The sequence below is a fragment of the Pelobates fuscus genome, chromosome 13, assembly GCF_036172605.1.
Source record: "Pelobates fuscus isolate aPelFus1 chromosome 13, aPelFus1.pri, whole genome shotgun sequence".
NCBI lineage: Eukaryota > Metazoa > Chordata > Amphibia > Anura > Pelobatidae > Pelobates > Pelobates fuscus.
Genome location: NC_086329.1, coordinates 23159346 through 23186934, shown reverse-complemented (window position 1 = coordinate 23186934; position 27589 = coordinate 23159346). Strand labels below are relative to the sequence as shown.

Sequence of the window (27589 nt, the reverse complement as noted above, 5' to 3'; positions counted from 1 at the left end):
CTACCATTTACTCATGTTTGCAGGTCTGTATTTAGCACTAAGCAGTTTTTGTGTGTTTTTGTGGAATATGTTTGTATGTGGTGTTGGCGTGATTGCAAGCACACACACACACAGATATACTGACACACACAGAGACATGCTGTCATACAAACATACTGACATACACACAGACATACACACTGACACATACACACTGACACATACACACTGACACATACACACTGACACAGACATACTGACACAGACATACTGACACAGACATACTGACACAGACAGACATACTGACACAGACAGACATACTGACACACACAGACATACTGACACAGACAGACTGACACACACAGACACTTTAAAACTCACCCTCCAGTTTCCTACCTTTCCTGCTGGTGGCTGAAGGCGTTGGGGTCTAGAGCTCTTGGCCAGCCCCCCTCCAATCTGCCTACTCTTCTTTCCTGCGCGCTCCTCTCTTTGTGGGAGGAAGTGATGCGTGGCCATCACTTCCTCCCAGCCTGCTGCCGAAAAGCAAGGGGCCCGCTCGCGTGTGACCAGGTCCCTGCTGACAGAAGCCCAGCGGGTGGTCCTTTGTGCATGGGCCACCCGGTGGGCCTCCTTAGTGTGCAGATTACCAGCCAGAGGGTTAGAAATAGTTGAGGCCAGCAGGGCTCACGGTGCAGCTGCCCAGTTTGCCCCGCGTTAAAGAAGGCCCTGCGTATATGAGCTATTATATTGTTTATGTTCATGAGTAGTTTATGGTATTGTGTATGATACATATGAATGTAAGCTGTGTATGGGTGCTGCTTGTGGAATTGTGTGTGTGTGTGTGGATGGATATGTCAAAGTGTGTGTTTGGTAGTGTGTGGGGGCTGTTTGGGGTATTGCATGTGGGGTTGTGTGCATGTATGTGGATTGTTAGTGGTGTTTCGTTTGTGCGGATTGTGTGTATGTTTGTGTGTGGGCTGTCCGTATTATTTGTATGAGGGAGGGTTATTCTGCATTTCTGTGTATATCTAGCAGTGTGGGTGGCTTCCCTGGGTTCCAGTGGGGACTAGTCCGGCCAGGTACATGTCAAGGACAGGAGCTGCAACAGCAACTGCAAGCTGCTCTACTACAGAGTGGCTTCCTATTCACAAGTGCTGGGAGGAAGTGATCTGAGATCACTACCTCTACGTGCTGCAATGCATAAATTGAGGATTGTCCTTCACCACCTTTTCGGATTAGCAGATATCTGAAGTTTTACTGGGACTCCTGACAGGCCAGAGCCTGTTTGACTCTAGCAGCCTTGAGTGCCGTGCAAAGACACCTCGAGTGCCGTGCATGGCACTAGTGCCGTAGGTTGCCTACCCCTGCCATATATTATGAAATAGCTTTGATTAGAGATTGATAGTTTTAATATTATTTGGATACAAAGAACAGGCAGACAGGAGATCCTTGTACAACCAGTGCTCTACCAGATAGATGACCCTGATCTACACATGTCTTTATAGCAGGTTTTGTTGCTGGAAGGCTTACTTTTTCAATATGTTTTGGATTTTAGAACTAACTTGCATGTGTTTGCACAGTGTATTCTGCAGCTGCATTGCCATTTTATTTATAGTGCGTTATTAGGGTTTTAATCTTTTGTCATTGGAATGAACTGTAATTTCAAAATGCAGTTTTGAAGTAATAGCTGCATGATATCTTGCCCGGCAATGGCGACTCTTCTATTTCAGTGTTTAATCTGACCTAGAGACACCTGCGTTTTCAACCTAGCAATGCATGTGCATGTTTAACAAGATGGTCTTTTCTTTGTGTGAATGTCTTTTAATTATAGATTTAAATAGAGTTTATTGTCCTCGCCTCATAATTGCAGTTTTAATATGTTAGCATGCTATGACAATATATTCGATACTGATCTAGAAAATGTGCTGACCAACAAGAACACTTAGTCTTTTTTACTATTATATTAGTGGCTTCATCAACCATAAATCTTAAGGTAATGAAGGGGTTCCTAGTGAAACCCATTCATTTCTGTCATAAGTTTGGGTAATGATATCTATTCAGCACTATTTTAACTGCCATTCCCTACGTGTCAAATAAAAACATCCAAGGGTTTATTTTTGCCACCTTATTGAAGGCAACTTGGTTACCTTCACACCTTGGTTATTATAATTTGGTTCTTCATTCAATACAGTTTGGTATTTAGTGAATAAACCCTTTCAGTCTTCAAAATTAACATATTACCTGTCTCCATCAGCCACTGGTAAATATGACAATCTCTGCGAATATACCAACCGTTCAAATATCGTTTCTCAACACACTGAACCAAATTTAAACAATTTAGAACAAGTAATAACGTTTAGTAAATGTATAACTTTATCTATCAAGACTGTAGCGGAACCATTTAAAGAGAACCTCAAGGCACCATAACAACTTAATCAGAATGAAGTTATTTTGGCGCCAGTAGATCCCTGGCGCCAGCTTACCTTTAGGGGTTAAGCTATTAACAGATGGTTTAATCCCAAATTTTTATTTCCTGCAACGTTTAAGATCTGCCCCTCCACATCCGCTTTTCTCTGATTCTTGTAAAAGAAAGCTTTGGACAGGGACGTCGCTGATAGGCTTAGGGTGTCAGTTGATGTTTTATGCAAATCAGTAGCTCCCCATTTACAAAATTGCTTGACAAAATGTACTTTTTTTTGTTTTGTTTTTTAAACCATTTTGTATATTAGGAGCTACTGAATGCCTTAGAGCAGGGGTGCCCAAAAGGTAGATCCCCCAGATGTTTTAAAACTACACCTTTCATGATGCTTTGTCATTATAATCTAAGACATGCAAAGCATTATGGGAGTGTCCTGGGGATCTACATATTGGGCACCCCTGCCTTAGAGAGTCAGCATTATGGCTGTTAAGATCATTATGGGAGATGCAGTCTGCAACATCTAAGGAGCCAAAGGTTGCTCTAATGCCATCAGCAGTGCAGAGGCTATCCAAGGTTTTCTGATTTAAGAATCTGAGAAAAGTGGATGCAAAGGGGTAGAGCAGAATGGCACTAGAGAGAAGACTTTGAGATTAAAACAGTTTAGTCCATAAAGGTAAGCTAGTGGCAGGGACCTCGTGGCACCTTAACAACTTAATTCCAATTAAATTAAGGTGTTTCTTTAACTGTAATTAGCACCTACAATATCCCAAATCTCGTAAACTTAGTACAAATAATACGCAATATAAAGACGTTGCTCAGTAACTGCATGAGGTCTGCCTGTTAGATATATATTTAGTAGAATATCATTTTAACCCCTTAAGGACCAAACTTCTGGAATAAAAAGGAATCATGACATGTCACACATGGCATGTGTCCTTAAGGGGTTAAATGATAAGTAAATAGTTAATACTCAGCCATAGTAGATACTTTATCCCATAACCAGACCAATGGGAGTTGTTGCATGCAATCTGTTACAGAATGGATAGCATCCATCCAAGTTACCCTCTTCCATTTTGTAACCACTCCCTTTTTTCCCCTTTCACCCCCTCTCCTCCCCCCCTTTCAGCCAATCATCTTTGTATCGGACAGATCAAACAGCAATAAGGAGTTGAGTGTGGATGACGCGTCTGAAGAAGAAAAGAAAAGGCTTGTGGAACAAAAAGCGTTAAAAGATAAGGTCTCTGTGCCTTTTATAATTAAGATAAAAATTCCCATTGCTGGGCAAGATATTACAGATATTACAATTCAATTATCGCCACCTACTCAGAATTCTCTTTCCTCAGATTTCAAGTCTTTTTCCTTTCCTATTAGGACCTGTCATTTATTTTTCTTCCCCATAATGAACTACTTTTCTCTCTTTCTGTTCTTAACTCCTTTAGAAGACTTCAAATTGTCTTCATTCTTTCCCCTCTTCTGAGAATTCAAGTCTAAATCTTCCTCATCCTGCTTCTTCCTTCAATTTAGGTCAGCTGTCCCCTTTCACTCCTTCCCACTTTGGGATTCAGGTCCATTTGAGGTGACTGTCCCTTCTACACCTAGCTCCCTAGGATTTAGCTTCTACATTTCCTAGGATTTCATTTTCTACCCTCTCCTCCCCATAAAATCAGGTCCATTACCCTCCCTCCAGTCTCCTCCTTGTTTGCCCTTTATCAGTGGTGGCTGGTGAAGTTTGAAGATCACTGGGTGCTAGGCTTTACCCCATGAATTTTCCCCGGCCCCTGTGTTGTTGACCTCTGACCATTTAACCCAATGTACTCCGTACATGACCCAGTGAATTGGCATGCCCTGTGCAATACTTATTAACCAGTAGATACATGTATTTTGGAAGCAGCAACCAGTTGAAAGTGATCCATATCCACTCTCTGATGCTATTACCCAGTGACCACACTAGAAGACAGAACAATATACAGATCTGCCTTTTAATGAGTCCCACTTTCAAGTCTATGGGTCAGAGCAGACTTGGTATAATGTTCTATATACTCTGTTATAAAACGTGGCTTTTAAAAAAATAAAAAACTATCTTGGAATGATTAGTTGCCCAGCCTCTTATCAGCATTTCCAGCCATTGGATAAGGAAAACATGAGAATGGGGAGTGAATTGTCTGAGCTTTGAATGCTAACTTTTTACTAAGTATTATAGGTTATTTTAACAGTGCGGCTAACCTAAAGAGACACTCTAAGCTGCATAAATATCACAGCTCCGTGTGGGTGTCATGGTGCAAATTCCTCTCTTCTTTGTCAAACCTAATTCGGGAAAGTTTGATCCAGTACCCAGAGACTGCCCCCCTCCCCTTCTCAGCCACATTTAAGGCTGAGAGTGCAACGGTGGCATTCAACTTGCCAATTCCTTTATTTTTTTATTTTTTGTCGTTTCAGGGCTGTTGCCTTATAGACTGTTTTTTTTTGTGTAGTTTTTGCTCACTGACTGTAATTTGAGATCTAGCTGTATTCGGATTGTAGGATTACACCCTAGAAGACATTCACAATACAGTATTCATTTGTTTGTTTTTGTCTTGATTTTCTCCCTTGTATCTCTTAAATTCAGTTAAAAGACAAAAAAAGAGAATTTTCAAAATCAACATGCTTTTTATGTTCTTCCAGTGGCTGTCTGGTAGACAGCCAGTAGAGGTGGAGCTAATCCGGGCAGGTAATTATTGCAGTTTATTAAAAATGGCAATAATTATCACTGCAGGGGCTATTAAGGGACCTGGGACACTGCACCCTGACTAAGTCAATGAGCTGAAGTGGTCTGGGTGCCTATAGTGTCCCTTTAAATAAGAAACATGTGTCACTAATTATTTGCATTGCGTTTTCAAAATATTTGTGTTTATGTATGGTTCATATATATGGTTAGTAATAAATATGGGTACTTCATCACTAGTTCAGAAAACAAAATATTATTCTGACCCTAATTCTTTTTTTTTTTTTTTTTTTATTCTGTACCCCTGATTCACGTTAATCCTGTTATAATTTTTTTATTTTATTCTGTACCCCTGATTCACGTTAATCCTGTTATAATTCTTTTTCCCCCCTACCTTAAAGGAACACTATAGGGTCTGGAACACAAACATGTATTCCTGACCCTATAGGGTTTAACCCACAATTTAGGTGGCTTGCACCCCCTTGGCCCTCCTATAGAAGTTTAAAACTCACCTTATTTCCAGCGGCGTGCGGGTCCGCCGGCGATGGCTCCACCCCCTTTGTGACATCAAAATGGCCGATTTTTAGCCAATCCAATGCTTTCCCATAGGGAAAGCATTGTATTGGATAAAATCGTCATGGGGCGGGGCGAAATTAGATGAAGTAAAGAAAACCAAAAATACTTGGAATAAAGACTGTATAAGCAAAAAACTTCTAATGATTAGGGTGACCAAACTCTTGTAATGAGTCATAAACAAACCCTCCTCTGGATACTTTTGGATGATACCAACTACCTACCCTACTTTGAAGAAATTGGTATCCCTCACTAGGGAGCAATGGATAAGTAGTGTTAAGAAAACAAGGTCCATGGATGATATGCACTGGGCGAAACAAAAATGAGCACCCTGGCTCAAACACTATGCATCCTTTTATCCGTTTCCCCGTCATAGTAGTTGAACTTTAACTGGTCCCCAGCTGTTAGATTATCATCTTTTCTCTTCTTTTTTTGGTTGATGATTATACTCCGTATTAGAACCCGCCTTAGGCTTTCTTTTATGGGTCATTCCCTTCAGTCTGTCAATGTACAAAACTGCAATTATTCCTGTAATTGATTTATTGTTCATTTTTGTATTTCTTATTACTTGTATCTCATGTGCGTATAGCGGCTCTGTCACCCTCAATTCGGTCAAAAGATATAGTGAGACAAAGTAGGGACTACTTTCTATTACTCAGTATTACTACTCCTGACACTTCTAGACACAGGAAGAGCTAATGCTGTCTAGAAGTGTCAATCTCCCAGCTGTCACCATTGATGGCTGCAGATATATTAGCTGTGTCTAAGAGGATCTCCCGGTATGCGTGCACGCGTGAGAGTACAGCAGGGATGTTGGCTCCTGGTGCTGTAGTGCCAGGACCAGAAGAGGACCGGCCAGAAGAAGATGGCGGCATCTGCGAGGTACAGGTTTAGATAAGTAAATCTCACTTTTGCCTGCCACCCTAAGGCCACCGATCTACCAGTGGCTGTGTCCCCAGACGGTGACCGTGCTTCTTTCACCTTACTTGGCGATTGACATGTTTGATTCTCTATGGTCGACTATGACGGCACAGCGCATGCGCGCAATGTCACGTTATGAGAGTCAAGATGTAAGATTCCCAGCTTTAACCCCTTAAGGACCAAACTTCTGGAATAAAAGGGAATCATTACATGTCACACATGTCATGTGTCCTTAAGGGGTTAATACCCATAGGGCTTGGACGGGTGGCTTAAAGCCGCGCTTCCAAGCCTTCTTATTGGTGTATTATTGGGTTTTTGGAGGTAGGACAGGACTGACTGCAAGCACTATAACAATTGTTGTTAAAGTTCTTACAGTGTCCCTTTAAGAAATCTGATATTCCTACAGGATATCAAGAGATCTGTTATTTGTATATATGGGAAGGTATTGTAAAATAATGCACACTGAAGTGTTGCTATGGTAATAATGGATTGTCACTTTACTATTGTTTGCTTGATGGTGTATCTGTCTAGATTGGAAAATATGGTGTATTCTAGTAGTATGTCAACGCTTTGCTACATAGATTCCCCCTATAATATCTTTGCAGAGGGAGTAAACCGTGATCTATATCAGTCACTCATTCATGCTTCCCACCTGCAAGGGGAAAATGAAAGATTCTGAATAAATTGAATCTGTTCTCAGAATAGTGACTGAAAAATCAATACATTGCTCTTAAATTAAACAGAAAGTGGTAAATCTGTAACATGTTCTGATTGGTCTTCTAATTTCCCTCTGTGTTTTCAGACATCTAGCAACACGGATCGAGAAAGCGAGGAGGAAAAACAGTTCAGGAAAATCTTTCAACAAATTGCAGGCAGTGTGAGTATTTATTAATTTAACACGTTACCTGTACAGAGTAATATTAGTTGCAGGCAGTGTGAGTATTTTTTAATTTAACATGTTACCTGTACAGAGTAATATTAATTGCAGGCAGTGTGAGTATTTATTAATTTAACACGTTACCTGTACAGAGTAATATTAATTGCAGGCAGTGTGAGTATTTATTAATTTAACATGTTACCTGTACAGAGTAATATTAATTGCAGGCAGTGTGAGTATTTATTAATTTAACACGTTACCTGTACAGAGTAATATTAATTGCAGGCAGTGTGAGTATTTATTAATTTAACACGTTACCTGTACAGAGTAATATTAATTGCAGGCAGTCTGAGTATTTATTAATTTAACACGTTACCTGTACAGAGTAATATTAATTGCAGGCAGTGTGAGTATTTATTAATTTAACATGTTACCGGTACAGAGTAATATTAATTGCAGGCAGTGTGAGTATTTATTAATTTAACACGTTACCTGTACAGAGTAATATTAATTGCAGGCAGTGTGAGTATTTATTAATTTAACACGTTACCTGTACAGAGTAATATTAATTGCAGGCAGTGTGAGTATTTATTAATTTAACACGTTACCTGTACAGAGTAATATTAATTGCAGGCAGTGTGAGTATTTATTAATTTAACATGTTACCGGTACAGAGTAATATTAATTGCAGACAGTGTGAGTATTTATTAATTTAACATGTTACCTGTACAGAGTAATATTAATTGCAGGCAGTGTGAGTATTTATTAATTTAACATGTTACCGGTACAGAGTAATATTAATTGCAGGCAGTGTGAGTATTTATTAATTTAACACGTTACCTGGACAGAGTAATATTAATTGCAGGCAGTGTGAGTATTTATTAATTTAACATGTTACCTGTACAGAGTAATATTAATTGCAGGCAGTGTGAGTATTTATTAATTTAACATGTTACCTGTACAGAGTAATATTAATTGCAGGCAGTGTGAGTATTTATTAATTTAACATGTTACCTGTACAGAGTAATATTAGTTGCAGGCAGTGTGAGTATTTATTAATTTAACACGTTACCTGTACAGAGTAATATTAATTGCAGGCAGTGTGAGTATTTATTAATTTAACACGTTACCGGTACAGAGTAATATTAATTGCAGGCAGTGTGAGTATTTATTAATTTAACACGTTACCTGTACAGAGTAATATTAATTGCAGGCAGTGTGAGTATTTATTAATTTAACACGTTACCGGTACAGAGTAATATTACTTGCAGGCAGTGTGAGTATTTATTAATTTAACATGTTACCTGTACAGAGTAATATTAATTGCAGGCAGTGTGAGTATTTATTAATTTAACATGTTACCTGTACAGAGTAATATTAGTTGCAGGCAGTGTGAGTATTTATTAATTTAACACGTTACCTGTACAGAGTAATATTAATTGCAGGCAGTGTGAGTATTTATTAATTTAACACGTTACCGGTACAGAGTAATATTAATTGCAGGCAGTGTGAGTATTTATTAATTTAACACGTTACCTGTACAGAGTAATATTAATTGCAGGCAGTGTGAGTATTTATTAATTTAACACGTTACCGGTACAGAGTAATATTACTTGCAGGCAGTGTGAGTATTTATTAATTTAACATGTTACCTGTACAGAGTAATATTAATTGCAGGCAGTGTGAGTATTTATTAATTTAACACGTTACCTGTACAGAGTAATATTAATTGCAGGCAGTGTGAGTATTTATTAATTTAACACGTTACCGGTACAGAGTAATATTACTTGCAGGCAGTGTGAGTATTTATTAATTTAACATGTTACCTGTACAGAGTAATATTAATTGCAGGCAGTGTGAGTATTTATTAATTTAACACGTTACCTGTACAGAGTAATATTAATTGCAGGCAGTGTGAGTATTTATTAATTTAACACGTTACCGGTACAGAGTAATATTAATTGCAGGCAGTGTGAGTATTTATTAATTTAACACGTTACCTGTACAGAGTAATATTAATTGCAGGCAGTGTGAGTATTTATTAATTTAACACGTTACCGGTACAGAGTAATATTACTTGCAGGCAGTGTGAGTATTTATTAATTTAACATGTTACCTGTACAGAGTAATATTAATTGCAGGCAGTGTGAGTATTTATTAATTTAACACGTTACCTGTACAGAGTAATATTAATTGCAGGCAGTGTGAGTATTTATTAATTTAACACGTTACCGGTACAGAGTAATATTAATTGCAGGCAGTGTGAGTATTTATTAATTTAACACGTTACCTGTACAGAGTAATATTAATTGCAGGCAGTGTGAGTATTTATTAATTTAACACGTTACCTGTACAGAGTAATATTAGTTGCAGGCAGTGTGAGTATTTATTAATTTAACACGTTACCTGTACAGAGTAATATTAATTGCAGGCAGTGTGAGTATTTATTAATTTAACATGTTACCTGTACAGAGTAATATTAATTGCAGGCAGTGTGAGTATTTATTAATTTAACATGTTACCGGTACAGAGTAATATTAATTGCAGGCAGTGTGAGTATTTATTAATTTAACACGTTACCTGTGCAGAGTAATATTAATTGCAGGCAGTGTGAGTATTTATTAATTTAACACGTTACCTGTACAGAGTAATATTAATTGCAGGCAGTGTGAGTATTTATTAATTTAACACGTTACCTGTACAGAGTAATATTAATTGCAGGCAGTGTGAGTATTTATTAATTTAACACGTTACCGGTACAGAGTAATATTAATTGCAGGCAGTGTGAGTATTTATTAATTTAACACGTTACCTGTACAGAGTAATATTAATTGCAGGCAGTGTGAGTATTTATTAATTTAACACGTTACCGGTACAGAGTAATATTAATTGCAGGCAGTGTGAGTATTTATTAATTTAACATGTTACTTGTACAGAGTAATATTAGTTGCAGGCAGTGTGAGTATTTATTAATTTAACACGTTACCTGTACAGAGTAATATTAATTGCAGGCAGTGTGAGTATTTATTAATTTAACACGTTACCGGTACAGAGTAATATTACTTGCAGGCAGTGTGAGTATTTATTAATTTAACATGTTACCTGTACAGAGTAATATTAATTGCAGGCAGTGTGAGTATTTATTAATTTAACACGTTACCTGTACAGAGTAATATTAATTGCAGGCAGTGTGAGTATTTATTAATTTAACACGTTACCGGTACAGAGTAATATTAATTGCAGGCAGTGTGAGTATTTATTAATTTAACACGTTACCTGTACAGAGTAATATTAATTGCAGGCAGTGTGAGTATTTATTAATTTAACACGTTACCTGTACAGAGTAATATTAGTTGCAGGCAGTGTGAGTATTTATTAATTTAACACGTTACCTGTACAGAGTAATATTAATTGCAGGCAGTGTGAGTATTTATTAATTTAACATGTTACCTGTACAGAGTAATATTAATTGCAGGCAGTGTGAGTATTTATTAATTTAACATGTTACCGGTACAGAGTAATATTAATTGCAGGCAGTGTGAGTATTTATTAATTTAACACGTTACCTGTGCAGAGTAATATTAATTGCAGGCAGTGTGAGTATTTATTAATTTAACATGTTACCTGTACAGAGTAATATTAGTTGCAGGCAGTGTGAGTATTTATTAATTTAACACGTTACCTGTACAGAGTAATATTAATTGCAGGCAGTGTGAGTATTTATTAATTTAACACGTTACCTGTACAGAGTAATATTAATTGCAGGCAGTGTGAGTATTTATTAATTTAACACGTTACCTGTACAGAGTAATATTAATTGCAGGCAGTGTGAGTATTTTTGATAATTTAACATGTTACCGGTACAAATTAATATTAAAGACATTAATGCAACTCCCACCTCGAGTGTCCTGCAATATTCCCAGAGTGGTAGCAGTAATGTATAGCAATGCAGTTAAAGTTCTTATTTATAAAAGAGTTGTGCACTTTGGCCCAGCTGATTTATTCAAAATACATTGCTGTTTTTATTCATTAGGACATGGAAATTTGTGCTGATGAATTGCAAAATGTTCTCAACAAAGCGGTCAATAAACGTGAGTATAGTTTGCTTGCCCTTACCAAAGTGACTTCTCTTAATTCTCTTCGGCTTCTCTGCTGCTTTTGACTCTGTGGACTACTCTCTTCTTCTTCAGACCCTTCACAACCTTGGACTCCATGACACTGTACTTTCCTGACTTTTATCCTACCTATCCGAACATTCATTTGTTGTTTCATTCTCTGGTGTCACCTCCACCTTCTCTTATCTTTACTCAACAAAACAAAATACACCCCTTCTTGTGCCCTTTACTCTGCAAGCTCTTATCTGCAGGATTTTTCAATAGAATTTTCCTATAGAATTCCTTACCCAGTGCTATCAGACACTCTCCTTAGAACTCTACCCTAAAAAAGTGTATTTTCAGTGACTTCTTTAAGGACTGCAGCTATCTTCCTGGCTGACACTTCTCACTTTATAATTGCCGCCTCCATTCCCTCGCTTCCATAGCCCAGCTCACACTCGCTCCGTCTGCTGTTCAATTCTTCCACACCCCACATTTACTAGCTGATTGTGACACAGGCACCTTATCCATCAATCCTTCCTCTCCACTGACATGCTGTTCTTCACCCCTTCCACATCAATTGTAAGCTCGTCTCTGTTATACTCTGTATGTCAATTATTTGTCAAATATCTCCATCTTATAATTCTAAAGCACTATCTATATAATAATAACATTAATGAAACTTTAGGCAGTAGAATGTTTTTTTGGCAATAGTGCTTTGTTTGGTATGAAATCAATTCACATTTAAATAGACACATGCTTTCTCTCGTCCAGTCTTGGTGAATGGAAAAATCTCTTTTACATTTGTTAGAGGAAAAAAACAATTAACATTTCCAATTACTATAATGGTTAGAATCATTATAAAGTCTATTTCATGTACCAGTGACCAAAAATGTTTCAAATACAGGAGTGAAATTAAAGGGACACTATAGTCCCCAGAACAACTACAGCTTATTGAATTTGTTCTGGTGAGTAGAATCATTAGATTCAGGCTTTTTGCTGTAAACACGGTCTTTTCAGAGAAAATGCAATGTTTACATTACAGCCTAGTGATAACTTCACTGGCCACTCCTCAGATGGCTGTTAGAGATCCTTCCTGGGTCATGGCTGCCTAAAATGCATCCAAACATTCAGTGTCTCCTCCCTCTGCATGCAGACACTGAACTTTCCTCATAGAGATTCATTGATTCAATTCATCTCTATGAGGAGATGCTGATTGGCCAGGGCTGTGTTTGAATCATGCTGGCTCTGCCCCTGATCTGCCTCTTTGTCAGTCTCAGCCAATCCTGTGGGTAAGCACTGTGATGGGATCAGGCTACCACTTCTGATGGTAGTAAACAAAAGGTAAGGTCGCACTCAGTCGCAATATACCAACACAGGGTGCTACTGAGCAAAGGTCAGCAAACTCCAAGAAATACGTAGTAATGAGAAAAATCTCAGGCACTCACTGTGATTTGTTTCAGGCAGATTTATTACAACGTTTTGACCTATACAGGTCTTTATCAAGCTTGATAAAGACCTATATAGGTCGAAACGTTGTAATAAATCTGCCTGGAACTAATCACAGTGAGTGCCTGAGATTTTTCTCATTACCACTTCTGATGATGTCAGCAGTCTGCTTGTTTTTTTTTTAGGCAAACAGCATGCAGAGTTACAGCTTCTGGCTTGAATACAGTAAGATGTTGCTATATTTTTCGAGGCATGAGGGGCCCGGGGGGGGGGGGGGGGGGGGGGCTAGGTGGTGGTTTTAACACTAAAGGGTGTTCCTGACCCTATAGTGAGCATTTAATGAAAATTACAATTTATCACAATGTCTACATTTCCCTTTCATATTCTCTAATGAACACTCCATGCTGGCAATGACCTATTTGTACCCTTTCCCTCACACACAACTAAAGAATTATAGTAATTGTGATGAACTGAACCTCGTTACTGGTGCTTGGAGGGGCCTGCTGGCCAGCCTCTTACCAAAAGACTATGGGCCCTTTAAAAATCCATGTGAACAGACTTGGTTCGTGGGATTTTATATTTGGTTCAGGAACCAAACAGCCGCACGAACCTGAGACCACCCAGGAGCTTGTTAAGCCTAATTGCTACTTTGTAGCAATTTCCACCGCAGTGTACCAAGTGTTCGTCTGGGTGGCCGCAATTCCTATGGACGACCACGAGGTGGCAGCCATCTTGTTCGCATGAAAACAGGCAGTGGTGTTTGGTCGTAGAGTTCATTGAATTATTTTCGGACACTGAAACTCCTGAACACCGCTGGACTTCCATGATCGCCTGTGGTGTTCGGTTTTATAGAACTTAGGAAGACACTGTTTGGTGGAAGCGTTCCCACGAACAACGGCAACAAGCTCCAGGGTAAGACTATGGACTATGTTTGGTAGTTTCTTCATTTCTTAAACTACCGAACTAGACAAACCGCAAGCCCTGATTCTCTGGAACTGTTTTGGGCATGGGACCATGCGGGCAGTCAGTTAAATTATGACTTCCAAGAAATTCCTGAACCCCTGAATCGATCTGGGTTCTTTTTGGACATGTGGTCACCCAGATTGGGGCTATCAGGGGATGTAACTTTTGTGGGGATTTTGTGTGTTTAAAGGTATTTTGGGGGTTTTGCAACAATGTATGTTTTCTGTGCCTGGAGATAATTGAGTTTAATACAGTTCTGACTCAATCATCTCCCAGGCACATGGAGGGATTAACCTATTTTGTATGAGAGTGTCCTGGACCTGAGAGCCAATGTAATGGTGTGTATGGTTTTACTGTAGTCTACTCTGAGGTCCAGGGGGGTGTGCCCCTTGCATGGGGACCTGAATATAACGCCAGTTGTGGCTGCCGTTAAACAGATTTGTTTTACCCTTCATGAAGTCTAGACTCATGTTTGGGGGATTGGAGAGCTATATTCACTATGGGGATTGCTATAATCATTATACTCCCTTGGCTTACACTGATTGCTCTTGTAAGAGCAGCCTGCTTTGCTCTCTGGACTAGGAGAGGTCTACCCACTGGAAGCTGGATCCTGGTCTTGGGTCCAATGTGGGTGGATGACAGCGAGACTCCAACCAAACTACGGCGGTTTGTGGGGTTTACGGTGGTTATGGTGTCTGGTGTGGTGCTTATGGTCCTCAAGGATTACTAGGAAGCATTAATGGAGGTACCCAGTCGGGGTGCCAGGCGGTCCGTCACATAGGGTGGCCTGTGTAACATCAGGCTCTGGATAAAGTAAAAGGTGCAAGCAGAGGCCAACTGCTCTATGCCCGGGTGACAGCTCTTCTGCTGGGAAGGTGTCAGGGGAGGCTGTAGTTCCCTCTAGATGTCTCGGGGCTTGTCACTGGATGACAGCCCCAGCTGCTGGGAAGTGGGACCAACCGTCTCCACTCCTTGTATCTTTCCCTGTGGTTGGGAAGGGGGACTGACTGTCCCCTCCCAAAGTGTCTCTGGCTGCGGCTGGGGAGAGAGACAGACTATCTCCTCTCCCTGTAACACACACTGCCGCTGGGAAGAGAGACCTGTTGTCTCTTCTAGCTTTAAACCATACTGCTGCTGTGGAGTTGGACCGACTGTCTCAATTCCCGGTAACGTTGGACCGACCATCTCCACTCCCAGTGGTGCTTGCCGCTGCTGAACTGCTTCTCTTAGGTTCTGGCATTCCTGCTCCAGTTCCCATTCTATAGCGATCAGACGGGTGATATCTGGTCCCAGACCTGCAGTACTGGGGAGCTCCAGTGCGTCCATATGGTATTCCCGAATGTCCCAATACCTAGACTCCTCTGGGCTGCCGAAATCACTGTACTCCAATGCCTCCCATAGTAGACCAGGGCCATCATAATCCCCTTCTGGTCTTTTGTTCTCCGTCCTCCATGGGCACCTTTGGACCGAGTACCACTGTAGCGCCCGGTATGCCTCGTCTAGCCACAGTTCCTTCTTGATCAGCAGCTGGAATTCTATAATCCACTCTTCCTGGGGCGGATCCTCCAGTAAATGCAACCTCAGCACGGTTTACCTCTGTCTGCGCAGATCTGAACTGGGAAGGCTCTCTCCCCCTTGAGCTTGAGACTGCTCCAGGGCCTCGTGCCAGAGCTCTTGACGTACCACATCTTTCCATACCAGCTCATCCACGGCTGAAACAGGGCCATACTCATGTGCCAGTGCACCTCGCAGTCTCCAAAGGAAATCCTCCTCATATGGGGACGCTGCCCGTGTGCTGGCTTGCTTCATGTCGCTGAGTTCCTCCACAACCAGGGGCGCTGGTTTAAAAATACATAAAGCCCCCTGAAAGTTACATCCCCTGATAGCCTTGATCTGGGTGACAACATATCACAAAAAACCCAGATCGGTTTAGGATTTTCCTGGAAGTCATAATTTGACCAACCGCACGCACTGATCTTATGCCTAATATAGTTCCATAGAATCGCGGCTAAGTGCCGCTGGGGACCGACCAGGAAGTCTTCATGCTGAAAATTGTTCCAGGGCATTCGCGGCTAAGTCCCCCTGAAGTCGATTTGTGGTATTAGTCCATGCGAACGGCTTCCAGGGAGCTTGCGTTCGGTTATATGCGCACGATTAGAAATTGCCGAACCAGGGAGAATAAAATATGGGTCTTTACAGTCGCTGACCTGGCCCATAGTTGGTGGGCAGGAGGCCAGCTTTCCACACTCCTCCAGGAGTCCGTGGCAAACGTCTGTGGAAAGCGGCGTTTGTCACAGTAATATTTGCATAAATTTAAATATTCACCTCTTAATTTCCTTTGATTGCTGCAAACACGCAGCGTCTCCTGAGATGTGACTGCAAATTGTCATCCTACCCTGCTTGGGATTCATGCAAGTTTGTGATGCTTCCCCCATCCCCAGGTACATCCCCCTTTTTTACACTTTACGGACTAGCCCCCCTGTTCTGAGTTAATTCTCCCCAGTATTTGGAGGTATGGGATTAGCAATATTTTAGGACTAACACCAGATATAAGCAAACTTTTTGGCCTGATCTAGTGAATAGCTGCTAAACAGAATACAGTTTTGTACTAACTTTTTTGTAATGTAGATTGCCTAGTCGAGAAATTGTAGAATCCTCTAATTAAAGAAGTATTTCCTAATTGATGTATATTTAAGCAGCTCATAAAATAACTAATGATTCTGGACATGTAATGGTGGACACAAACTTTTTAGGGGGTGCAGTGTCTCCTTCAATAATCAGAGGTTCCGTTTAAGCATTCTTTACCTATTAACTATAGCTAAAATGTCCAATGCATATGTTACTGTATGATACAAATGTAATTCTAAAAATGTCTAATTTTTCTGCAGATAAAAATCTGAAGACTGAAGGGTTCACGCTGGAGTCATGTCGTAGTATGATTGCCCTTATGGATGTATCCTTGTGTCTTCTGTGGAGAGCTGAGCATGAAACTGCTTCCTTTAGGGGTTACAGGACATAAAGTTCAGTGCTGGTAACAGCAGGCTGTCAGGTGATCACGTGTCACATGGCACCATGGTATGACTTGGTAGATCTGGTGTGTAAATTGACACACACACAACCAGGCCTCCCAACTGTCCTGATTTTTGCAGGACAGTCCCTTGCTCATGGTTCTGTCTTTGAATTGGTTCCCTAGTTTCCAGCGTTCAGGGACACCGAGGAACTATCTCTAACCAGCACGGCCCAAACACCTCATTAGACTTGCTTTGCTGTGCTGATTCTATGTACTTCAAACACAACAAAAGAGATAAACTAGCTGCCTATTGCAAAGATCTGTGTGATCTGTAAATCATTATTATTCATTATATAGTGGTGACATATTACAATGTGAGATAAAGGGCTGTTTACTGTATCTGTTATATATAATATTACAAGGAGAAGTCTAATTGCCATTATGGAATATTGATAATGGCTACAATTGGGTTTGTTTGCCTTCTTTTGGATCAACAGCATTAAAGAATGAACTTCAGTGTTGAAATTGATGGACTTTTGTTTTTTCCCCTCCCAGACTATTATGTAAATATATATCCCCAGAACCGAGCCCAACTAGGAAAGCAGGACGCTAAAACACATAAATCGCTTTTACCATAACTATCCACGTCTGAACTGTACAGTAAGGTGGTTAAACGTGACACTGAAGATTTTTACGGACTGCATTTCCCATGATGCTCAGCCAGCTTAAAATTGAGTAGTGTAGTTTACAATATGCAGTGTCCTAGGTTGGATTGTGAGAATTATGAAGTATAAATCCTGAACTGCGATGCCACCTTACAGACAGACGGGTGTGGAAGACTAAATCTGCAGGAGTTTCAGCACCTCTGGAAGAAGATTAAGGAGTGGCAGGTAAAACCATTACAGACGGGATCTCCTGGGTTCTCTATGGGAAATGGCATTAAAGACGTTTCAAAGTAGGGTTTGCATAATAATTACAATGTCTTGGATAACATTTTTCTATAACATGCTCTCCGTACTAGATACAGTATGCAATAATGATCTGTGAACAGGAAGTCATTGCTCAATTAGATGTTTGTTCTTTCATTCCCTGAAAAGCTTTCTGACCAGCCTGGCATAACATGGAGATAATTCAGTTGAATGAATACACACACTCACAGGGTTATGTACTGAAGATAGAATTTAAAAGTAGTTTCAAATTAAGGCTAAGTAGCCAAACTGAATGCATAGTTGATTTAAAGAATTTTCAGTTTTGGCTATTTTGACCTTAAATTTAAAATTCACTTTGACTTCTCACTTTAGAAAATGACTCTGAAAGATTTGATAAAGGGAAATGCTGGGGTTCTGGTACAATAGATATAATATTTTCCCTTCAATCAAGATTCATGAGTCATGTTTTGCATGGAATGTTTTTCAAATCCCTGTCACCCGTGATTTGAATGTAAGCATTTACCACTTATTATTAAAGGATAGTGTGGTGTAAGAATGAATGCACATGAATACTAACATGTATTTTCGTTTCAAGAAAATCTTTGTACGCTACGACTCTGACCAGTCCGGCACCATCAATAGTTATGAGATGAGGAATGCAGTCAACGAAGCAGGTAGTGTTCAGATGGTTTGATTTTTGCTTGTATGTTGTGCCGACTTACCCTGTAAAAGTTCAGAACCGAGTGGCAAGTGCCTAATAATAAACCAATGTAAAAAAACTGAAAATATGTTCCCAAATAATGAACCATCGGTTTATGTTTGAATAGCCAGGGAGTGATTCATTGGGGGGAGGTGTTTATGAATAGCGTATGCCAAACACAGCAATAATTTCTTTCAAAAGAAAAACAGTGCTAGGTCGAGTTTGTCACCAGCCACCCAGCGTAAAGGGACACTTCACAACCAAGATATAAATAAAAATCACTGTTTACTATAGACACATGCATGCATTTAGTCTTTGGGGGTATATTTAAAAACAGCTTGATTTAACCGAACCTCGCTACGCCGCAGCCCCTACAAACGGCCAACAGAGGCATAGTGCAGCAAGGAGACCAGGGGCCAGTGGTGTATCCTGGTTTTGTGCTGCCCTAGGCAGGACAAAACTCAGGCGCCCCCCACCCAACCCGCCTTCTAAATACACACATTAATTGACAGATACGCATACATTAGCTAACAGACACACTCACACTCACAGACATACATACACACACTCACAGACACACTAACAGACAGTCACTAACAGACACACACTCACACACTCACTGACATACATACACACACTCACTAACAGACAGACATACACACACTGACATACACACTCACACACTAATAGACAGACATACACACTCACATTAACATATATATATATATATATTTTTTTAATTTACCCCAGCCTCCTTACCTTTGGGAATGCTGGGGGGGTTCTCTATCTCCCTGAGGTCTAGTGGGGCTGCCGGGCTGTCTGCTGGGCGGGCGGCGAGGGAGCACTTCCTCTGAGCTGTCTGCTCAGCTCCCTCGCGCGCCGCAGAGTGAGGCTGGGAGCCGGAAGATGACATCATCTTCCGGCTCCCAGCCTCACTCTGCGGCGCGCGAGGGAGCTGAGCAGACAGCTCTGAGGAAGTGCTCCCTCGCTAGCCGCCCGAACGCCAGTGCCGCCCGAACGCCCAGCAGCCTGCCTTGTCAGTTAGCCGCAAGGCATTTACCCTGGGCATTTGGGGGCGGCTTTTTTTGCCGCCCCCTGGAAAATGCCGCCCAAGGCAAATGCCTTGTTTGCCTCGCGGCTAATACGCCCCTGCCAGGGGCGGGAACCCAATAGCAAAACAACAGGGGAGACTCTACAGGAATCCACACCCGCAACCTAGGGGGGCCAACCCACAACAGACCCCAGCAGACACCCAAAACCCCAGAACAGAAACACTAAAACATCCTGTGAGCATAACACCCAACCACTGAGACCGAAAGATAACTATGTTTATATTTGATTGTATATTTCTGTATGTATTTATGTTTTTATTCAATTTTCGCTGTTTATTATGGACTCACCATTGTGCAACCTATCAATACACAACCAATACAACAGTAAGGCAGGAAACCGGCTATACCAAATGTCTAGTTACAAAACGATGTCAAACCTGTTATATCATACGATAAATGTGTATACCACGGTTGCCAAATATTTTGAAAAAAGAAAAATAAAGAATGTTTAAAAAAAACAAAAAAACAGCTTGATTGACAGCCAGGGGGTATAACAAAGTTAATTTATAAAAGTGTAAATTTCTATTGAAATCTGTACTTTTTCTAGAAAGAAGAAAGAGGGCACACTCTTCATACATAAAGAACTTCAGCAAGTCCCAACTTTGGTGCCCAGACACAACTAACCCCCCAAAAAACTTAAATGAGCGGAAGTAATTATGGTAGCGGGAGTGTTCCTTTAACTAAAATATGATGACAATCCTAGAAAAAAGTGTCCCTCCTAAATATTATTTATAGTAATTATTGCTGAATTCCAGTTGCAGCATAAACCCATTCATACCCTTGCATTGAAACTACGTGCTACATCACTAGATAAAACCAGGAGTTAGTTCATCTTAGTATGGTATAGACCGGCCATTTATCACAGAAATATCCATCTCAGACTATCTCACAATGTGGCATACATTGAAACGTGACCAGGAGTAAAATAGGCAACAGATTTAAAAAACATAACAAAAATAAACTGGGCAGATTTAAGGATAGGCAGGGGTTGATGCCTGTATTTTATTTCACAAACCTCGAAAAAATGTTTCTTAAATATAGGGAGTTAAAGGGACACAATAGTCATCAAAACAACTTTAGCTTAATGAAGCAGTTTTTGTGTATAGATCATGCCGCTGCAGTCTCACTGCTCAATTCTCTGCCATTTAGGAGTAAAGGAACACTATAACGTTAGGAACACAAACATGTATTTCAAACACTATTGTGTCAGTCTGGCCCCCCCTCGGCGCTGGGTCGACACTCCGCCATCACCTGACGGGTGCATTAGGCCCTCCAAATAGGAGAGCATTTGCTTTCCTATTGGGATTTAACTAATCCTGGGTGCCCTCATGCAGACCGTGAGGACGTCTAGCATCAGTTAGGCGACCAAAAGTCACCAAGCAAGCAGGAAATGCCTCTAGTGGTTCTCTCTAAAACTGCGATTACTTACATTGCAGGACTAACTGGGGCAGGGACATTGCACCCAGACCACTTCAATGAGCTGAAGTGGTCTGGGTACCTATAGTGTCCCTTTAAATCACTTAGTCACATGCAGGGAGGTGTGACTAGGGCCTGCATAAACACTTCCTGTAAGATTTAATGTTTAACCCCTTAAGGACCAAGCTTCTTGAATAAAAGGGAATCATGACATGTCACGTGTCCTTAAGGGGTTAAACTTACTTTATTGTACAGTTTGTTTAATTTATCTGCTCTGATAATAGCTTGCTAGACCCTGCAGAAGCCTCCTGTGTGTGATTAAAGGGACACTATAGTCACCTGAACATCTTTAGCTTAATGAAGCAGTTTTGGTGTATAGAACATGCCCCTGCAGCCTCACTGCTCAATCCTCTGCCATTTAGGAGTTAAATGCCTTTGTTTATGAACCCTAGTCACACCTCCCTGCATGTGACTTGCACAGCCTTCCATAAACACTTCCTGTAAAGAGAGCCCTATTTAGGCTTTCTTTATTGCAAGTTCTGTTTAATTAGGATTTTCTTATCCCCTGCTATGTTAATAGCTTGCTAGACCCTGCAAGAGCCTCCTGTATGTGATTAAAGTTCAATTTAGAGATTGAGATACAATTATTTAAGGTAAATTACATCTGTTTGAAAGTGAATCTAGTTTTCTTTTCATGCAGGCTCTGTCAATCATAGCCAGGGAAGGTGTGGCTGGGGGCTGCATAAACAGAAACTTAGTGATTTAACTCCTAAATGACAGTGAATTGAGCAGTGAAATTGCAGGGGAATGAAATATACACTAAAACTGCTTTATTTAGCTAAAGTAATTTAGGTGACTATAGTGTTCCTTTAAAGTTAAATTTACAGAGCAGGAGATAAACACTTCTAAAGCTAGTTAACATCTGATTTAAAATGAAACCTTTTTTTCATGCAGGATGTGTTATTCACAGCCAGGGGAGGGTAGCTAGGGCTGCATTGACACAAGCAAGTGATTTAACGCCTACGTGGCAAATAATTGACAGTGAGACTTCAGAGGTATGAGCTCTACACCAAAACTGCTTCATTAAGCTAAAAGTTGTTGTGGTGACTAGTGTCCCTTTAAGTTGCTATAATATTACAAATGCTGTGAACCAGAGGCTCCTATTTAAAAGTATAATACATATAATCTAAGCCATTTCAATACTTAACTGATGTTATACCTTTGAATTATTTTATAGGATTCCATCTGAACAACCAGCTCTATGACATCATCACCATGCGTTATGCTAACAGACACATGAATATCGACTTTGACAGCTTCATCTGTTGCTTTGTGCGCCTGGAAGGAATGTTTAGTGAGTTTATTATTCTGGCACTCTTCCTTTCACAAACAAAAGTATTTGTTTGAGTGGGTGATACTGAATGTTATTAACTGTGACCTCAATCTGCATAATTTCCGTGATCAGCAAGTACTCTCCATCCCAACACCTTCCCACTATGTATGACCCATGTCTGTCCCCCACTTGTACTTGCACCCCTTTGACACTCTGTATGAAATGCTCACCCTTAACAAAACACAAGTAATCCCTTTGGTTTCCTTTACTGGCCATGTGCCATTGTGGCTCTTTAAATGATTAACACAAAAGGTTCTCTTAATGACAATAAACTTGGGGGAATAAGATTCTAATGTATTCTGTCAAAATCATTTGGAGGCTCTAAAATCAAGTGAAGTGCTTTTTGTGTTTTTGTTTTCATGAATCATAAGCAGATTTTCATATTTCCATTTATTGCTGCAATGGAGAGATTCTAATGTTGGTGGAATAAGAAACTATGGGGAGTATATTTAATTAGACAGTGTGTGGGTACAGGGAAGAAGAGCATCCGTAAGGAATCATTAACGGAACAGTGAACACTACACCCAACACAAACAAAGAGGGAAAGTCACTGTGAGGAATACATACAGAGCAATGTTAAAAAAGAAACCAACTTTATTTATTACATAATGGGAAAAAAATATATATATATACACTGCATATAATATCACTACCCTCATAACAGAGTTTCTGCTTTTAATTAGTACTATTAAGAATAGTGTGGTTTGTTTTTTAAAACATTGATTTTTCTGTATTCCTCTGTGATTTAGCATTTTCATTTGGTTTGGTGCTATCCGTTCTCGGATGGAGAATAGAGGAATGTACGTTATACGCCGGTTGGCTGAGGCTGTCTTTATTCACCTTTTTCTTTTTGTTTCCTAATTAATCACTCTGTGTGAGAATGAAACAGATTGATAGAATTGCATCTTACACAGGATTGGGCAGAAATTAGCAACATACCTAAAGTTAATAAAGAACTCACTACCCCTGATATTTGTGCTCATCTCTTTCAGGGGCATTTGATGCATTTGACAACGATGGAGATGGTCTAATTAAGCTCAATAAATTGGAAGTAAGTGGAATTTTAAGCATCACTTAATAGTTGAATTGTTATTACATGTGTCTCAGATTGTATCCAACTGAAAAGGGTTATCCTGTGACCTATTTATTTTTTTAGCGGAGTCTTATTTTAAAAATGTTTGTAGAGGTTTCCATTTACACCTATTATATATAATCAACTGGTTGAAAAACCAAAACAAAAAAATAGTAAAGCAGGAAAATTATAAAAAAAAAAAAAATTAGAAACACAAAAACAAATATACAAATTGAGTTTATTTTTTTGTAATTCTTTATGTTCTCGTGCAATTGGTTACAAACACGCCTGCAGCGCCACGATAGCAGCTGCTGGCAATTCCGGGTCAAACTTTGACATAGTTAAGCAGTTGCACATTTTACAATTATAAGGTATAACAGGCTAACAGTAGTTAAATCAGCTATGAAGAAAAAAAAAGAAAAAAAAAAGAAAAAAGAGGTACACATGTTGGAGCAGAGCGTTGGTAATAGCAGTAGAGTGACTGGTGTGTGCTTATTTAGTGACATGTTATGTTTTACAGTAGTAACTAGTTAACATGTGAATGAATTGTGGTGTCACAAAGTTATGTCTGTATGATGTGAGTAGGGGGCAATAGGCGTAATGCCCATTATGTTGTTAGGCTAGCCCATACTGGATAGGTTGCCCTGTTTTCAGGCAAAGGTGTCGTTCTCTGGTTGGCTTAGTTGGTCTGTTCGATGGGACTGGAGGGTAGGGCTAGGAGGTGTTGGCCTGGCCCCATTGTCACGTTGCTTCTGGGGTATTATGGGCTAATTGTGTGGCTCGCTCGCGAGGTCTAGACCCCGGTGTCCATTATGTGTCCTAGTACCCCTGTTTCTCAGGGTGGAATGGAGGGGGGGGAGGAGAGTAGGAGCGTATCAGTGTCAGATGGTCCCTTTGTGGTGATTGTGTGTAGTGGGTGAGCAGGTAGTGGGGCCTCTGACGTTGTTCGGACAGTAGCATCAGGAGCATATGTATGGATCAGTGTGGAAGTCGTTTGTGTATGTAACAAGAAGACATTGAACATGATTAAACAAGAATGCCTATGGAACTATTAACAGTGCATATGTGCACGTATTGGCCTAAGGTACAATATTTGAACAGTTGTGTTAACGTTAATCAGAAAACATCATGCAGTCGCGGTCTTATTCATGTGACAGTGTCCATGTCCTTTCCGGGGATAAAAGGGGGTATGTTGTCAACATCCCAGACTCTCTGGGGTAGTGTCGCTGGGTCTGGCGCTGGAAGGCCTAAGGCTTTGAAAAATTGAGGGCCCTCGGCGGGGTTGGTTGCTTTAAAGGATTTCCCTTCTTTGGTGCATAGCAGTGTCCTTGAGTTAGTCCATCTATAGGGAATACCAGCGGCCTGCAGAGGCTGCGTGATGGGGCGCATTGTCTTCCGCCACATGAGTGTGGCCTTACTCAGGTCCTGATAGAACGTGAGTGAGTGAGTCTCAAATTGGAATGGGGTTTTCCCCCGTAGTGCCTGCAGCAGTCGTTGTTTGTCTGCGATGGTTCGGCAGCAGAGTATGACATCCCTAGGCTGGGTATTTGGTGTTTGCGAGTATGTTGTGATGCGATATAGTCCATCATAGGCAAACTGTTTTGCATGCTTGGTCGGGATGATGGCCGCAGTTAGTCGCCTAATAAGATGGGGCAGTTCTTCTGCTGGTACTGTGTCCGCTATTCCTCTTATCTTGATGTTATTTTGTCTGCTTTTATCTTCCAGTAAATCCATTCTGGCTGCTATTTGTGAGTGGTGGGTTTGTAGCTGTTTTATGGTTTCCCCCTGGGTGGCCATGTGTAGCTTTGTTTCAGCAGAGTCCTCCTCAGTGACTCTAAGGCGTTCTGTGATGGCTTGCATTTCTGCTTTAACCAGATTAAGCTCTGCAAAGAACATGTCCTGGAAGTGTGCCAAGAGATCATGTATGTCCCGCTTTGTCGCAGGCGGTTCCGTATCGGGTGTAGTTTGTGTTCCAGTCCCAGGTACCTTATCCCTCACCGGGTCTGTGGTAGACTCTTGCCGGGGGGTTGCGGGCTCCCGCGTGCGGGGTGTCGCGGTCAGCATCTGGCCGATATCGTGAGTCGAGGTGGTTGCGGCCGGAGACGGTTTTTGCGACTTGCGGCCCATCGAGGGTCCTGGTGTGTCCCAGGGTATGTAGGCTGTTTGTGGATCTGTGTCCCAGAAGTCTTCGTCCCAGGAGGTATTGTGCGGCCGCCGCGGGATTCCCGCCCTGTAGGCCCGAGGCACTTTGCGCCGGAGTTTCACGCCCGATGGGCATAAAAAAGGCATCCACCGGACCGGTTCGTGGACCCCAGTGCGAAGTTCGCTATCGCAGCCCTGGATGTTTGGCTATGCGGTAGTAGTAGTCGGTTTTTGGGGCTATGGCCGAGGAGCTGAGTGAAATGGTGTCTGCTCCTGAACGCCGTCGGCTCCGCCGGGTATACGCTTTTAAATGTCTATATTCAATTTTCATACATTGTTTACCCTTCTGGGATACAGGTATTAATAACCCTTACAACCAGTAAGTGTATCTAATCATACTACCCTGAGTTTATTTTTTAACTGTAGTGGTTATGGTGCAAAGACAGCAGAGGTTTTTTTTTTTTTGTTTTCCTACCAAAGAGGACTGACTGCACTTTATGGCACTGTAAGCCCAGCCTCTTTGTAGCTTATTTAAAACTGACAACATTTCACATATGGACAGCCACTATATACTACACTTAAATGTAGTTGATTAACAACACTGTACATGCACTCTGAAAAACATTAACATTGCCATTTGAGAGAAACCGCAAAGCTTAAAGAACAACTCCAAACGGACATTTGTGGGTATAGAAAAAAAAAATCTGTTTAGTAGAAGTTATCTATTTTTCTTGCATGTATTCATTGGGAGTAAATCTTAAGAATTGCAGCCTTGCAAATCCTCCCATTTTTTTTCCTGGAAGTGACTAACAGTCTCTTCATGGGAATAACCCCACAGAGGAGCCTCGGAATCTTTGTACGTAGGTGTGCATGTGCAGGCTTGTGGACGCAAGACTGAGGGGCGGGAGCTAATGAAAGAAGGAAGCAAACCTCTTTGGCAGTCTGACAGCGAGAGGGGGTGTTTGTAACTTAATTATAAAAGTGCAGATTACTTATCCAAACCTGCTCTTTTATGAACTAGATTTAAAATAGGACACTCCTTACCCATAAAGCACTTTGGCTAGCTGAGGTTACCCATAAAGCACTTTGGCTAGCTGAGGTTACCCATAAAGCACTTTGGCTAGCTGAGGTTACCCATAAAGCACTTTGGCTAGCTGAGGTTACCCATAAAGCACTTTGGCTAGCTGAGGTGCTTTATGGGGATGGAGTGGTCATTTAAATGTATTCTAATTAAGGAACACACTAATATCAAATATAAATAGATTTTTATTGTCCATGTGTTCTTTTGAATCACACTCAAACTCGGTGAAGCTCTGCATTTTACATCCTGCAGAAACACCTACCACTCTCAGGTACTGACGGAATCTTGGATTGCTACAATATTATCATGTGTTCCTATAGAATTGTTACCATTTATACCTGTAGTTTGCCACTGTAATTGTCAGTGCATGCCGTTTGTACTATTGTCATTTAATGTTTCTGACCAATATTTCATGTAGACAGTTAGAATGTGGTTGCTAAACTTTCCATCACCCAATATATTAAGTGTATTCTATACATGGCTAGTCTACTTCCACCTGCCTCCTCTCACTCTCTCCCCATTTGCTATCCTCTTCCTAGCTGTAAATACCTTCATATAACTGTTCAGTCTCCTTCTCTGTTCTTCAGGCCTCACTGTGCACTCAAACGCAACTCAGTGAAGCTCTCCATCCCCCCCCCATATATTTTATGCTTCTCCAGCTGTTTGAGATTCTCACTCAATTACCTTGTGATTCCTTTTGTAATTTACCAATAGCTGCTTCTCTCTGTTAACTCTTTTAGCCATCACCTCCAAATTTC

The 27589-nt window shown here is 40.7% G+C and overlaps 1 protein-coding gene across 10 annotated transcripts in view; it reads left to right on the top strand.

The window, feature by feature from the left end:
* Positions 1-27589, top strand: part of CAPN3 (calpain 3) — a 112267-nt gene that overhangs the window by 79689 nt on the left and 4989 nt on the right. For 8 of the 10 annotated variants that reach the window (XM_063440482.1, XM_063440480.1, XM_063440477.1 and 5 more), the window contains 8 exons: positions 3525-3635; positions 7396-7470; positions 11504-11561; positions 16865-16929; positions 17808-17876; positions 18511-18589; positions 22381-22497; positions 23529-23587. In XM_063440482.1, the coding sequence (XP_063296552.1) occupies positions 3525-3635; positions 7396-7470; positions 11504-11561; positions 16865-16929; positions 17808-17876; positions 18511-18589; positions 22381-22497; positions 23529-23587 (633 nt within the window). The remainder of the gene's footprint in view (positions 1-3524; positions 3636-7395; positions 7471-11503; positions 11562-16864; positions 16930-17807; positions 17877-18510; positions 18590-22380; positions 22498-23528; positions 23588-27589) is intronic. The other 2 variants (XM_063440481.1, XM_063440483.1) reach the window with 1 other exon arrangement.